Below are 14551 nucleotides of genomic sequence, written 5' to 3'. Positions count from 1 at the left end.
GCCCTCGCATCACTATCGACTCCGGTACTGGAAACTGCAGTCTGGGATTCACACCAGATGCCCAGGACCGTATGCCTGTAAATTTTAATTCCGCAACGTCACTTTTCACATCGCATTTCAAAGACTCAGGCAGGGGTCAACGGCGATTTTATGTTCAAAATCACAAAGCTGTTATGACCCCGAATGCTGTAAAATTTCTGCATGTTAGTCGAAGTGGCTCTTTGACCTTCCTCTATGTTTGCCAGAGTCTTTGATCCCAACAGTTTTCCGCGCCATCCATTACCTCTCTAGCGACACTCACAATCTCGCAGTCGACGGCGTTACTGATTCCGATCGGATATTCATGATCACATGTATGTCATATCGCTTAGTCGACCCATATACTAGTGCAGCATGAGCTCACAATGCACCCGATAGCCTGTTTCTGCGCGCAAAGGGAAAGCTCAATCGCGCGGCACTAGGACATAGCGAAGGGGGTCACAAATATATCTTTCAGGCATCACGACTAAAAGCTAATTTGACAAACATTCTGCGTCAGACGACTTGAATCGACAGCAACTAGGTCTCCTCGCATTCTAAACATCTCACTACTTCGACGCAACGAGCATCCAGTACTGCTTGTTGAAGTCCGCAGCGCCCGCGAGAGGAGCCGGACCATAGGTGACCTGGAGCAACATCAGTCATATGGTCAAAATTGTCACCGATGAAAAACACACCGGGCCTGAGAGTTTATCGAGGAGCAGCCTGTTAATAGTGTCGCCCGCCTTACGGATTCTGCGCATAAAGGGGATGAATGAACTATTACCACTGGAACCGAAGATTATACTCACACATAGCTTCCGTTTCCCTGCAGGTCCAACTGGAGCAGCTGTTCATTTGCGCCGCCTACGACCTGGTTTGCCTATGATTTCGCGCTGTTAGCAATCTCGCATCTGTCAACACCAGATAGACCAATCACTCCATCGATCGTAATATAACTGTTCGCCGCGGCAACATAGAGGTTCGCTGTGGCCTTGACTTTGTCCACCCAAATGATCTGGACCTATGAACATCATTGAGCATAGGAAGCGTGTCGCGATCATGATGCACGCGTACCGTCGAACCTCCGCCAATGTTATTGCCCACGACGTGGCCGGCAGCATTCATCTGGAGAAAGCTGAAGTTATGGTAAAGGTTTTGGACATTCATCTTGTGCTGGTAGTACTTGACAATGAGAGAGGGTTGTTGATGGAAAGTAATGGTAGGATATGTTGTGACCTTTATACCTGTCTGAACGCTCCATTAGGTTCCAGATGCAGAAGTCGGCACCATCCTTCAAGTCTGAGTCTCGGTCTTGAGTCACGACTCACTTGACATCGGACCCATTCTGTGCCCGATTCCACTGGTGCCTTCTTCGTTAAATTTTACCCTTGTTCAAAATTGGGATTTGAACAAGCGAGATTTGACAAGGCCTGGTTCTGTCCACATCACCCCGCCCATGTATTTTGTGTCAGCATCGGACAGGGTCGCAATCACATTTTCATTCGAGTCCGAGGGGAAGCCTCGACAGGGGCAACATCGCGGTTCGAACATTGTTCCGTCGTGGGTTTTTAGTTCTAGACCCATGGAAGCTTGTATGGAAGATGACGGCAAGGAACGACTATCTTATGTATTCCATAGGTCTGTCCGTATCTCCGCCCAGGTCAGTATTACATGTGGATTCAAGTTGAAGTTCCGAGCACTATAGACGGTACAAGAACTACTCCTTTTTTATCAAACGAAATTGGATGGCAAATACACTATGCACACGCGACCTTGTGCGTGGGACTCCGCGTGTATATGCATGTATATGCGTGTGCTAGAGTCACAATGCGAACACCCGGCCTCGGTATCAGCTGCAGCCCCTGCGAGGTACCCGTTGAAGATGGGATTCGGTATTTGGCCTTCCAAGTCGCATTTTGTAATCCCCGTGCGCGTCTCGGTGTCGCTGAGACGCGGGTCGAATCATCATTCGGTGATGGAAGACCTTACTGCACGCCTACGCTACTTAACTCGATTGTACTCAGATCAGAAGTAAGGAGCGGTGGGGAATCAGGTCAGTGACCTGAATGATCAAATCAATGTTGAAAAAACGAAGAGCCATTATAATCCCCGGGCCGCCCAGATGACAAGTCTGGTTAGAATCTAGTGCCTTCAAGGTTCAAAGGCCTTACAAGGCCTCGCGGCACGTCTCAATAATGCCTGTCGATGTCCGTTAAAAGATCGTCGTGCCTCATTTTAGTAATTCAAGCTTACTCATCTACTGACTCGCCTACATAGTGAACTTCTTTCCGACATGTCCGAGTCACCTTCAGGGGGGAGAGTCGGGACTCACGAGTTCTCTTATCAGTGACCTGAATTATTAGGTCAATAACGAATATGCTATCGGCATATGATATGCCCCGAAGCCAAGTGGGTTGCGACGCAAGGAGACCAATAGAGGTTTTCAAGGGAAATTTTCCCTGATGGATCTAAATATTTCCTCAAGTTAGACCAATTGACAACCGAGGCTCTCTGAACAATAGGCAACGAGGGCTCAGAACAGCATGGGCTTGAAGGTTGAAGGGTGAACGTCCTGGGTGGGGTCTGCAAGATCGGGAAAGCTGACCAAAAGACGAGAGCATGCACTGACTGAGAACACTGGCAGGACATTGTCATAGCACATCAACGTCGAGGGTGTTTCAATAGCCTCAGAAGATTCATGCTGAGGGATCCTATGGAAGGGCATCAGTAGAGGTCCCAGAGGCATGCAAGATCACTCGAGTATAGGCTTCAAAGTCCCACCGTCAGTCGCCGCATCTCTCAAAGTAAGATTCCTCACCAGATCTCTTCGGGCTCCGTACCACGCTCTAGATCCTCCTTGATAGCCTGTCAGTGCGTAAGGACTTTCCATAGGTTGAACTAGCCGTACAAGAGAAACACTCCCAAAACACTCCCGAACTCTTGAGTGTTGGATGAATAGCGTACATCAAATTTAAGTAAAGGCTAATACCACCAATGAGACGAGCGCATTGTCTGTATTTTCCAACCCAAGCACTCGATAGAGTGGACGCCAGGGAAAGCCACGGAACGAGCACCGTGCGGAAGATGACTTTGAACTGAGAAAAAGCACGGAGTTGGTGACTAAGTGAGGGCGGCGGGCCGCGCCGCCGGCCAATGCCACTGATGTGGCCTTGTAATTAGTCTATACCTTGGTGCTTAAAACAACAGACTATACACTTGAAATTCGCTAACGCGGGCCAGCAAAATGCAGGAAGGAATACGAGAATTTGCTCGTTTGGTTTAGATTTGGTGCTTGGTGAGTTCTAGATTCGGTTCTCGTTGCGTTGTGAATTCGTCATCCTCATTCTGTTGTGGAATTCAATCCTCGTTTGGTTTGGTTACACCGGCGAGCAAAAGAAAACTGACAAACCAGCACAACCGATGCAGGTGGGAGACTCGTGCACGCGTATAAAGATCTGCAAGAGGTTGCTGGATTGACTGGGCGGTGAGTGCTTTTTATGTTTTCTGGGAACGTTGATTCTCATTCTGGTATCTTAGATCACTCGACAAACCTTTCTACTCCAAAAGACTCTACACCCTTTCAACTCTACATCCTTTGGCTCTGTACTCAGGCCCGTACTTGCACATCCCACTGAGGGCGCACTCACGCGTGCTATAGACGACACAGACGGCCACCCAGGAGTACATCCCACAACGTCCATACCACCACACAGGGTCTTTTTGTCGCAAGTTATATATCTGCAGCCGGTATATGAGTCTAATGCGTCGTTCAAAGCGCTGGAAGAGTTAGACAGCTTGTTATGAGCGGCTCATCTTGGGAATTTGGAGGCTCGGGAGGGTGGGTGGCATATGGTTAACGAGTGGAGGGATCTATTGAGTGGGGGAGAAGCTTTCTTTCTTTGATGTTCTGCGGTTAGAGCGAAATGGAATGGTGCTGATATCCTTGTTAATAGCTAGCGATGGTCCGTCTTTTCTACCATCGTCTACAATTCGCGATTCTAGACGGTGAGTCCCAACCCATTCGTCACTTCTCAATCTCAATATGATCTGAAAAGCGACAGAATGCGCATTGGTCGCAAGATCTGACGTCGAGGGCCAGATGTACGAGCTCGCAAAGGCCTTGGGGATTACTATCTCGTTGTGGTTTTTGTGTGTCGATGTCGATGACGATGACGCACACAGGACCGTCTCTGGCAAAGTATCACGCGCATATATTGATTCTTACTGGCATCTGCTCCGCTTTTCAACCGGGTAATATACTATGAGAGGTAATGGCATGCATTGCTATATTGAGAACCTCGACAATGTCGGCGTGTATGAAGGGCAGATTACGTCGAGGTAACGTAAAACTTGCGCGTGAGTTCGACGATGGGTTGTTCCTCAAGTAAGATACATGGTACGAGGTGCTTATACGCTTGCCCACGTGGGTCGTGCGTTTTCCTTATTGGCTGTGATACTCCACGTGGTGTAAGACTGCCATTGGAGTTTAGCCAACGATGGAGAACACGAGTGTAATTGGAATGGTAGAGATATTCACGAATCAATGATATTCCGATAGGAATAGATTGATTCGAACCCAACTATTCATAAATACTGTGGGTTCAATGTAACTATAGCTAAGAAATGAGAGAACAGTGGAAGGTATTGCGCCCAAATCATTGTGTAGCGATATGACTCGACAGGCTGCTATAGCAAGCGCTCTGATTCCCCTCGTCAAAATGTTTGATTGAGTGCTGAGCTCGCAGATCAGAAAAGTGTGTTCCAGTCAGAAAAAGGGAACTTACATTTTCCTGATGGCCGGCAGCCTGAGAAAGCCTGGTAGCTTGTTGATCAGCGACGCTCAGTAAGTGCCCAAATCTGATGGGCGCTTTTCCAGCTAGAACAAAGAACAATTTGCGTGTTGTCGTATGCATTTCCATAATCAGACAGCTCTACACTGAATTTCGTGCCGTGGGCGAATATTCTGCCGGGTGATAGAAGATAACCGGCCAGAATCAGTCAACGATTATACATATACCACATGAAAGGCATGCACACCTAATGCCTAAGGCGCCTTGAACGTCAGAATCTCTGACATCCCACTTGAAAGGGGACTGATCAGCAACGACCTTCGTGCCATCTTTGGCGCTGTACAGCTCGCCTTCAATCCCAAGATATTTTCCAGTGCGGAAAGACTTAATAAACCAGGTGTTCTGGTCTCCACCGCCCTCGAAGATCCACTGTGAACCGCGCAGCTGGTCAGCATAATCCGCCCGCGACGGGATGTCAAGCGCATTACCGACTGGTTGGGGCCACTGTTGGGAGTCCATCCCGTGACTAGGTTGGCGCAATGTTAGCACTGGTCTGGGATGTCCTTGGAGCACGGATGATGCTTACCGGTGCGGTTATCGGTCTTCGAGAGGTCGATGACAGTGCCCGCCATACAGTTTTTGAGGCCGTAAATGTGCCCGCTCTCAATACAAACACGCTCGGTAACCACCCAGATCTGATGGGTTACCTTCAAGCTGGTCCCAAGCTTAACTTTCGTGCCGACTGTCGCATTTCCATAGTCAGACAGCTCTAAGCTGAGATCCATACCATGGACTGATATCCTGCCAGGTAAAAAAAATCGATGGGAATCAATCCAAGACAGGGTGGGCAATATGAAAGGTATGCACACCTAATGCCTTCGATACCTTGGAGATCAGAACCTTTGACATCCCACTTGAAAGGGGTTGAAATAGCAAAGACCTCGGTGCCATCATGGGGGTCACATTCCACGCCAAGATATGTATTAGAGCTAGAAGACTTGATGCACCAGCCGCTCTCGTCACCGTAATTCTCAAAGATCCACTGTGAACCGCGCAGCTAGTTAGCAAAAACCATCCGCGGCAAGTTAAATAAGTATATTACCTCCTGGTTGGAACCATCGTGGGGAGACCATCCGGTTACTAGGTTGGGGCAATGTTAGCGCTGACTTGGCCTGGAGCAGTTGATGATGCATACTGGAGTAGTTATCATTATTCGAGAGGTCGACAACAGTGTGTCCCTTGCTGTTTATGAGCCTGTAAGTGTGTTGGTTCTGAATATAAGCCATCGTATTGACTGCTTTGAATGCCAATCGTCGCAAGCGTTCAGGTTTTTATCCTACTTCACAGCCGCTGGGGAAGTATTAAACCAACCCTACCGCTGACATAACCGAATATTCAATGTGCCAACACTCGGAGATTAGAAATCTCCAGAATCCAATGTCCTACTTACTAGTCAATTAATCGCGATTTGACACCGGATTTCAGAAAGGGGGTTCGTTTGAAATAAACGCCCCTGGAAGTCCTAGGAAAGTATCTTCCCACTGGCAGGAGTAGGGAGTCCGTGGTTTTACGTCGCGATAATCAGCAAAACTGAGTTATTGGATCTTCAGTATCGTTACGCAATATGAGCGCCAGATTTACCAGATGACGGTCCAGACTCAAGACTCGTTAAGCAATATAAGCCCTGGATTTACTGGACGGTCCAGACCTCGCCGAACACCGAATGGTCAGTGCCTAGGAGGCAATTACGTTTAGATGGGCGCTGATAGAAGTTCGCACGGATACCGAGTTCTCCGGAGCTACATCTTCAATCGAACCTTCAACGAAGAATGAAGCTTTAGGAAGACCCCCATGGAATCCGGATATGCCCTTCGAAGCAAAGTGGGTTGTGATCGGTTGACCCAAGACCTATACTTATACCAAGGGTGATGGTGCTGACATCGGCGTCCGGAACCTATTGAAGCTTCAGACAAGTATAAAGATCGTGGTGTGTCCTACCATTGGTTCATCAACAACCTTCTCTCACTTAATACCACCTACCAGCACACCATGCACACCATGGAAGTCCGGATCGAGAACCTTCACCGTAACTTCAGCTTTATCCAGCTGAACTCTACCAACCAGGTTGTGGCCAATAACATCGGCTCAGGTGATGACGTACGCGTGAATCATTGTACTAGCAACGTGCTTTCTATGCTCATGAGTCACATCAATCCCTATAGGTCCATGTCCAATGGTTGGACCGGCAGGCGGGTCGAGCGAATCTCTGGGTTGCAACGCGGAAGAAGTTTATTACGATCAATTCTGCGAGTGGTCTATCTGGTGTTTGACAGACGTAAGGTTGCTGACAACGTGAAATGATAGGCAAACCAGGTAGTAGGCTCCCCCAATTCCCAGGCGCTCCAGTTGGACGAGCAGGACAACGGAAGCTATGTGTGAGTATGGTCTTTGGTTCCAGTGGTGTTAGGAATTCAGCCGTCCCCTTTGTGCGCAGAATCCACATGGCGGGCGATAACATCAATAGGCTAGTCCTCAACGATCTCGCAGGACCGGTTTGTTTTTCATGGGTGACCGATTTTGACTTGATGACCGACGTCGTTTCAGGTCACGAATGAGAAATCTCCTCTCCCAGGGGCTGACGACTACAACAAGCAGTTCTGGATGCTGATCCCCCCGGCAAGATAAACGGCGTCGGAACGCAAGAAGATCTACTTACTGTTGCTTTAACCTGTGCCACAGAATGTTTGTTAGTTTAGTTTTTGGTTGTGATGTATGCAAGACTTATTCTCGGCTAAATGACGAGACGCCCGGGTAGCACGAGACCACAGAACATCAGAGTCATTATCTGGAGCCGCAGACGGGCTTCGATAGCAGAGGAATTTGCGCCAAGCTGAACCTGCCGCCCTGACGAAGTTTCTGACTACGAAGTGCCTGTCGACGATAATTAGAGCATGTATGGTAGTCATCATTTCCCGGGGAGTCAAACTGTTGGACGACGGGGAAGTCGAGCTGAGAGCACGAGGTTGTCAAAACGGGAAAAGGTGCAGAAAACAGCATGCACAGAGTTTAGGTCCAACAAGAAACATCCTTCGTTATCCATAACACATCGGAAGCATTCCCTCTGCTTCGTGATGTTAGGATTAGAATCACGCCTGGAATATTTGCAAATTCAGCAATAGCTGGTTTTATTTGCCCGAGACGCTAGCATCCTCGAAGGTCTTAGCATTATCGAGGACAACAAGGGCGCTGGGGGGACGGAGAAATGTGGAGATTTGGCGCACATGCTCAGCACCAGCAAGCTCTATGCCGAGGCTCCCGCAAAATGAGTCATGAAAGCTTCGAAAGTAATGGTCCTCCGTGATAAATGGCTCGTTGGGGTGGCCTTGGCAAGAGAGCCCTTTCCTATACCTCCCGGACCGATCAACGCGATGCTCTTCGTTGACGAGATTTGTCAAGTCCGCAACAATATGATCCCAGCAATGAAACATGAAAGGCCGTGATTGAGGAACCGTTGGGCGGTACCTGATTGCATTCAATTGATACAATTTCTCAGGCGAAAAGACAACTTACTGTAGAATAATGACACCATCAGCCTTGTGCTTGAGCTCTTGGAGCTAGTTTCTTCACAATCGTCACATCAATCGCAATGCCAGCGATCGCCTCAGTTTTGAAACATCATTCAGTAGCAGACGTTGTAATGAAGTCGTAAAGGATGTCTGCCAAAAGTTTTCCTCCTTAGATCCTCGAGGCTACTTCACAGTTGTCGCGGTTCAGTAAACTGTATGATGTTGATATCACGATCAGTCACTTCAGCTAAGATGAAACTGGTTTGACTCACATAATAAGCTCAGATACAGGTCGTATTAGGGGAGCGCCTGCAATCGCCCTTTCATGGGCCCTCCTGATAGTGTCGGGCTTGTCAAGAAATCGGACTTATTCTTGATTACCAACTTTTTGCAATTAAAGTTCCGGTGTGTTCTACACAAGTGAATAAATTTGTACATAATAAGTGGAATAAAGGTGGATTTAATTTTCGAAGCAAGCGAGTGCGAAGGAATCGTTGAATTCTCTACCAGCCTGAGTAGAACTACGGGTACGGCCAGCTGCAGTAATAGTGCTCGCCTTTTCGAACTTCCAGTACTTTCTGTCCGAATCGGGAGGCGCCTCAGCAATGATCTGGAGTAACGTCGTGTTGGTCATAAATACAGTCAAAAACGGTCAGCAATGAAAACAAACCTGGCACAAATCTGAGTCGTCTTTGAGAGTCCACACCTTATTGATGTTTTGCCTATGGATCCTGTGGACCAAGGGGACTGATTAATTCTCGATACAACTGGAACCGATGACTATACTCACTCGAATTTATCGCCATCGTCACTGGACAACTGGAGCACCTGCGGTTGGGTGTAGCCTTTGACCTTGTTTGCCTATGATTGAACGCCATTATAATCTCTCATCTGTCAACACCAGGAAGACCGACCTTGCCATCGATCCCAATGTACAAATCTGTCACAGTATCATAGAGAGTCGCAAGATGTCGAACCTTGTCCTTGACTTCGACTTTGATCTATTGGCATTGATGAGCATAGGAAGTACGTTGCTGCAACGACACACACGTACGATGTCACCAACGTCATGGCCGACGAACTCCCAGTCTCCTGACTTGTCTCCTAACATACAGACATACCGTTTGTCATACAAGTCATTTTCGATCCTGTAAGTTCCATCGGTGATCATCGCTGCACTTTGAGGGTAAATATTGGACGAGTTGGCGCGTACGCTGGGAAGCGACAGTCTTTTATTAGCAGTTAAGTTTTTGAGGAAATACCTGCGATAACAACGCTGCTAGTATATTCGTCTGAGTATAGGTCTCTAGTCGCGACCCACTTGGCTTCGGGGCATATCATATGCCGGATTCCAGCTGCAAGGGCATGTTCGTTATTGACCTAATAATTCAGGTCACTGATCAGAGAACTCGTGAGTCCCGACTCTCCCCCCTGAAGGTGACTCGAACATGTCGGAAAGAAGTTCCCTACGTAACCGTGTCAGCAGATGAGTAAGCTTGAATTGCTAAAATGAGGCACGACGATCTTTTAACGACAGGCATTATTGAGACGTGCCGCGAGGCCTTGTAAGGTCTTTGAACCTTGATGGCGCTAGATTCTAACCAGACTTGTCATCTGGCGGCCCGGGGATTATAATGGCTCTTCGTTTTTTCAACATTGATTTGATCATTCAGGTCACTGACCTGATTCCCCACCGCTCCTTACTTCTGATCTGAGTACAATCGAGTTAAGTAGCGTAGGCGTGCAGTAAGGTCTTCCATCACCGAATGATGATTCGACCCGCGTCTCAGCGACACCGAGACGCGCACGGGGACTACAAAATGCGACTTGGAAGGTCAAATACCGAATCCCATCTTCAACGGGTACCTCGTAGGCTGCAGCTGATACCGAGGCCGGGTGTTCGCATTGTGACTCTAGCACACGCATATACATGCATATACACGCGGAGTCCCACGCGCAAGGTCGCGTGTGCATAGTGTATTTGCCATCCAATTTCGTTTGATAAAAAAGGAGTAGTTCTTGTACCGTCTATGGTTCCCGGAACAACTTGAAACCACATGTAATACTGACCTGGGCGGAGATACGGACAGACCTATGGAATACAGAAGATAGTCGTTCCTTGCCGTCATCTTCCATAGGAATTTCCATGGGTCTAGAGCTAAAGACTCACGACGGAACAATGCTGGAACCGCGATGTTGTCCCTGTCGCGACTCCCCTCGGACTTGGATGGAGATATGATTGCGACCCTGTCCAACTCGGTTGCTGACACAAAATACATGGGCGGGGTGATGTGGGGAAAACCAGGCCTTGTCAAATCTCGCTTGTTCACATCACAATTTCGAACAATGGTAAAATTTACCGAAGAAGGCACCAGTGGAATCGGTCATAGAATGTGCCCGATGCCAAGTGAGTCGTGACTCAAGACCGAGACTCAGACTTGAAGGGTGGTGCTGACTTCTGCATCTGGAACTTAATGGAGCGTTCAGACAGGTATAAAGGTCACAACATATCTTACCATTACTTTCCATCAACAACCCCCTCTCATTGTCAAGTACTACCAGCACAAGATGAATGTCCAAAACCTTTACCATAATTTCAGCTTTCTCCAGGTGAATGCTGCCGGCCACGTCGTGGGCAATAACATTGGCGGAGGTTCGAAGGTACGCGTGCATCATGATAGCGACGCGCTTCCTATGCTCATTGATGTTCATAGGTCCAGGTCATTTGGGTGGACGCAGTCAAGGGCACAGCGAACCTCTGGGTTGAGGCGGCGAAGAGTTATATTACGATCGATGGAGTGATTGGTCTATCTGGTGTTGACAGATGCGAGATTGCTAACAGCGCGAAATCATAGGCAAACCAGGTCATAGGCGGCGCAAATGAACAGCTGCTCCAGTTGGACCTGCAGGGAAACGGAAGCTATGTGTGAGTATAATCTTCGGTTCCAGTGGTAATAATTCATTCATCCCCTTTATGCGCAGAATCCGTAAGGCGGGCGACACTATTAACAGGCTGCTCCTCGATAAACTCTCAGGACCGGTTTGTTTTTCATCGGTGACAATTTTTGGCCATATGACTGATGTTGCTCCAGGTCACCTATGGCCCGGCTCCCCTCGCGGGCGCTGCGGACTTCAACAAGCAGTACTGGATGCTCGTTGCGGCGAAGTAGTGAGATGTTTAGAATATTGCGAGGAGACCTAGTTGCTGTCGATTCAAGTCGTCTGACGCAGAATGTTTGTCAAATTAGCTTTTAGTCGTGATGTCTGGAAGATATGTTTGTGACCCCCTTCGCTAGTCTGCAGCTGTCCTAGTACCGTGGGATTAAGTTTTATCACGTTTTCTTTTTGCCCGCTTCGGGGTGTCTCTCGCTGGCTACCTTCGTGCATAATGAGCTCATGCTGCAGGTCGATAATACATACATGCGAACATAGGTATCATTGGAATTAGCAACGCCGCCGACTGCGAGATTGTGGGTGTCGCTAGAGGCCATGTATGGCGTGGAAAGCAGTTGAGATCGAAAACTGTGGAAACGAACTTCGGTCAGGGAGTCTCATTGACTGATAAAAACATAAATTTACCCCGTTAAGGAGGTCGCAACTGTAAGGAAGCCTACAGCTTTCACGCTGGACGCTCACTAGTGAGAGGCATACGACACTTGTATACGACACGAACTTTGCATGAATGACTACCCAAAGCAGCACGACCGGCCCATCTGCCAAATTTCAAACTCCTCTGCCAAATGGCTCCGAGTCCGACCAGTCTGACTACGTCAAAAAATTCTCACCATCTCAAATTGTTGTCTTGCAGAAGACGGAAGGGAAGATGAACTTGACCCGGAACGCTTGGAACCTTCCGGGGTAGCTGGTGGCGTAGGCGGGGCGCCAGAAGAACCGGCCAGATAAAGACCAAGGTGCTCGTGCATGACTGAGAGGTAAAGTAGAATTTCAGCAAAAAACGAGAGGAATAACGAGTGAGGATGCGCGAGCTATGCCGAACTCGGTGTCGATGTCAGGTGAAAGAGACGGACGAGAGAAGGCCAATTGCACTCCCGCTCAGCGCAGGGAGAAAAACACCCTAAAAGAGATGCAGCGCGCCTTAGCACTGGCACAGATTGCGAATAGAAGAATGGGGGATACAACACCATGCGTGTTGCGCTTGGTCTTCACTTGCAGTAGTGATACGTTCTACCCACGAGCAGTCACTGGCACTCTGAGCTCTGGGGAAACACACGTCAAGTATGAGCGCACAATCCTATCATAAAACTCCAGGCCTAATGCGATCGGTATACGACTGCCAGTGACTGACCTTGTCTCCATTGAGTAGATGCGTCCCAGAACTCTTTCGTTGTTCGGTACGCTACCGTACTATTCCCTCTCCTACTATCTGGTATTCACTATTTTGTCCCAAGGTCACTCACAATATCGATATCAGCTGTGCCATCACGCAGTCTCTTTATTAGATGCAAGTAATGGACTCATGCTCACAGGTCATACTTATTACTTACCAGGTCAGGTATCCATGGCACATGCTGCATTCAGTTCATTACTCTGGTCACGTTGGATCTATTTTTCCCCTCTTTCCCCGCCAAACTCTGGATGTCTGATATGAATACCACTCCGACGCTCCGTAAGTTGCGGACCCATCTTCCAAGCTGGCTGTCACAAATCTAGGGCTCTCGATGAAAAGATTGTTTGAAGCGTAATGTTGCGTCCAACTTTGTACGATGGCGCGAGGGTTACAATTGGAACCATTTGCAAATCGCGTCACTGAACGGGGTCATGCGGCCAACGCCCCTTTTCATCTTAAACAACGGGTCATGACAGCCTCGATGGAAGATGTCATCACCTCTGATAGGCTGTCTGCGCTCATCCGCGCTCTAACCCTATGGAGATGGTGGGGACCGTGGGGTAAGAAGGGCGATCAAGAATCATGGTCCGTAGGCGACGCAATGAAAGATTAGGTTAGTGGTGAACGCGCCCTGGGGCTAATGATTTGATCAAGAAGGCCCAGAATCTGGCGGATATTCTCGAAGTCAAGTAAGTCGTCATTCAAGAGCAAGACTCGGATGAAGGGTAATGCTGACTACAGGCCCATCTAGAATATAATGGAGCTTTCAGCCAGGTAGTATAAAGGTTGCAGCGTATCTTTCGTTTATTTCAATCAACAACTATCTCCCACTCAGTACTCAACTACTAGCATATATCACAATGTTGCACTCAGGCGATTACAAGATCCAGAATTTTTTGCATAACACCAGTTTCGTCCACATGAAAGAAGACAACACGGTCGTGGGCTTCGACGAGGCTGATGTTGTACGTGTTGCATCATCGACGTGCAATCCTATGCTCATTAATGTCTGTAGGTCGAGCTCGTTGTCAAGGACGCGGTTCTAGGTCTTGCGACTCTCTTTGATAAATTGAGGGAAAAGTACATTGAGATCGATAGAAAGGTCGGTCTACCTGGTGTTGACCGATGCGAGATTACTAATGGCGTGAAATGATAGACAGGCCACGTCATGGGCAGCGTGGAGCCCCAGATACTCCAGTTCTCCACCGAGGGTGACGGAAAGTATACGTGAGTATTGTCTTTGTTGTTGGTAGCGAGAACTCATTCGTCCCTTTTATTTGCAGGATCCATAAAAAGGACATCAACGAAGTGTGGGTCCTCAATAAAGACAAAGCCCGGTGGACCCCGGTTTGTTATTTTGTGACCTTTTTGTGGCTTTATGACCGACGTCACTCCAGATCGTTACTGCTCCAGCTCCTCCCCCGAGTGTTCATGACTTCGAAAAGAAGTACTGGCTGTTTATCAGGATGTTTGAATAAGCTGTTTCGGAATGCAAGGAGACTGAATGATGTTGCTGTAACTCATCTATCGGAGAATGTTTGTACAATTAGCCATCGGTCGTGATGTATGAAAGAAAATTTCGCGACGCTTTTAGCGGGACGGTGAGGTATACGGGTAACAGGAGACCAGCAAACATTCTAATCCTATCCCGTCCGGAATTTCAGCAGTTCGGGCCCGCCTTACCCATAAATTGGACATGAGTGGTTGCTCACATGCTAGCTGCAGAGCATTTGTCTAGCAGCTTGACGAGTAAAGAATTTATTTCAGCGGCGAATAGCGGGTCTGTCCACCTGACCGTAGTATCTTTCCCCGAGGAAATAGATGAC

At 48.2% G+C, this 14551-nt stretch overlaps 6 protein-coding genes across 6 annotated transcripts; 3 read left to right on the top strand and 3 right to left on the bottom strand.

Annotated features, from left to right (window-relative positions):
- Positions 1-577: 577 nt before the first annotated feature.
- DEU56DRAFT_775571 (uncharacterized protein) lies at positions 578-1374 on the bottom strand. Its single transcript, XM_041351659.1, has 6 exons — positions 1309-1374; positions 1096-1257; positions 959-1042; positions 831-901; positions 717-774; positions 578-665 (listed from the first exon to the last, which is right to left on the bottom strand). The coding sequence occupies exons 1-6, from the start codon at positions 1309-1311 to the stop codon at positions 588-590; spliced, it is 456 nt and encodes a 151-aa protein (XP_041213352.1). The 5' UTR covers positions 1312-1374; the 3' UTR covers positions 578-587.
- Positions 1375-1502: 128 nt separating this feature from the next.
- DEU56DRAFT_512383 (uncharacterized protein) lies at positions 1503-2626 on the top strand. The gene is made up of 2 exons (XM_041346581.1): positions 1503-2074; positions 2299-2626. Exons 1-2 carry the CDS (start codon positions 1693-1695, stop codon positions 2382-2384), a joined length of 468 nt encoding a protein of 155 aa, XP_041213351.1. The 5' UTR covers positions 1503-1692; the 3' UTR covers positions 2385-2626.
- Positions 2627-4851: 2225 nt separating this feature from the next.
- DEU56DRAFT_727632 (uncharacterized protein) lies at positions 4852-5596 on the bottom strand (the record flags this gene model as incomplete). Its single annotated transcript, XM_041347999.1, has 4 exons — positions 4852-4984; positions 5059-5240; positions 5300-5337; positions 5398-5596. 4 exons carry the CDS (start codon positions 5594-5596, stop codon positions 4852-4854), a joined length of 552 nt encoding a protein of 183 aa, XP_041213350.1.
- Positions 5597-8757: 3161 nt separating this feature from the next.
- Positions 8758-10656, bottom strand: DEU56DRAFT_898329 (uncharacterized protein; the record flags this gene model as incomplete). The annotated part of the gene is made up of 9 exons (XM_041356461.1): positions 8758-8987; positions 9048-9108; positions 9168-9238; positions 9292-9378; positions 9432-9591; positions 9699-9732; positions 10060-10405; positions 10448-10506; positions 10548-10656. The coding sequence occupies 9 exons, from the start codon at positions 10654-10656 to the stop codon at positions 8838-8840; spliced, it is 1077 nt and encodes a 358-aa protein (XP_041213349.1). The 3' UTR covers positions 8758-8837.
- A 67-nt stretch (positions 10657-10723) lies between these two features.
- On the top strand, positions 10724-11557 carry DEU56DRAFT_775540 (uncharacterized protein; the record flags this gene model as incomplete). The annotated part of the gene is made up of 6 exons (XM_041351658.1): positions 10724-10726; positions 10877-11038; positions 11092-11175; positions 11233-11303; positions 11360-11417; positions 11470-11557. The coding sequence occupies 6 exons, from the start codon at positions 10724-10726 to the stop codon at positions 11545-11547; spliced, it is 456 nt and encodes a 151-aa protein (XP_041213348.1). The 3' UTR covers positions 11548-11557.
- A 1544-nt stretch (positions 11558-13101) lies between these two features.
- On the top strand, positions 13102-14203 carry DEU56DRAFT_752026 (uncharacterized protein; the record flags this gene model as incomplete). The annotated part of the gene is made up of 6 exons (XM_041349601.1): positions 13102-13310; positions 13561-13690; positions 13741-13827; positions 13882-13952; positions 14009-14072; positions 14123-14203. 6 exons carry the CDS (start codon positions 13102-13104, stop codon positions 14201-14203), a joined length of 642 nt encoding a protein of 213 aa, XP_041213347.1.
- Between the last annotated feature and the right edge of the window lie 348 nt (positions 14204-14551).

This window comes from Suillus clintonianus (genome assembly GCF_016758775.1).
Source record: "Suillus clintonianus strain FC179 chromosome Unknown DEU56scaffold_7, whole genome shotgun sequence".
Classification (NCBI taxonomy): domain Eukaryota; kingdom Fungi; phylum Basidiomycota; class Agaricomycetes; order Boletales; family Suillaceae; genus Suillus; species Suillus clintonianus.
The sequence above is the reverse complement of the archived record's forward strand: the minus strand, read 5'-3'. Positions and strand labels throughout refer to the sequence as shown.

What these genes read in the sequence shown, in the direction of transcription:
- DEU56DRAFT_775571 (XM_041351659.1), bottom strand. An exon ending in GTTATATTACGATCGATGGA is followed by an intron (nt 902 to 958) that starts GTGATTGGTCTA and finishes GCGAAATCATAG; the next exon opens with GCAAACCAGGTCGTAGGCGG. An exon ending in CAGGGAAACGGAAGCTATGT is followed by an intron (nt 775 to 830) that starts GTGAGTATAATC and finishes CTTTATGCGCAG; the next exon opens with AATCCGTAAGGCGGGCGACA.
- DEU56DRAFT_512383 (XM_041346581.1), top strand. Translation starts at nt 1,693, where the DNA reads ATGTGGATTCAAGTTGAAGTTCCGAGCACTATAGACGGTACAAGAACT. An exon ending in AAGGAGCGGTGGGGAATCAG is followed by an intron (nt 2,075 to 2,298) that starts GTCAGTGACCTG and finishes TCGCCTACATAG; the next exon opens with TGAACTTCTTTCCGACATGT.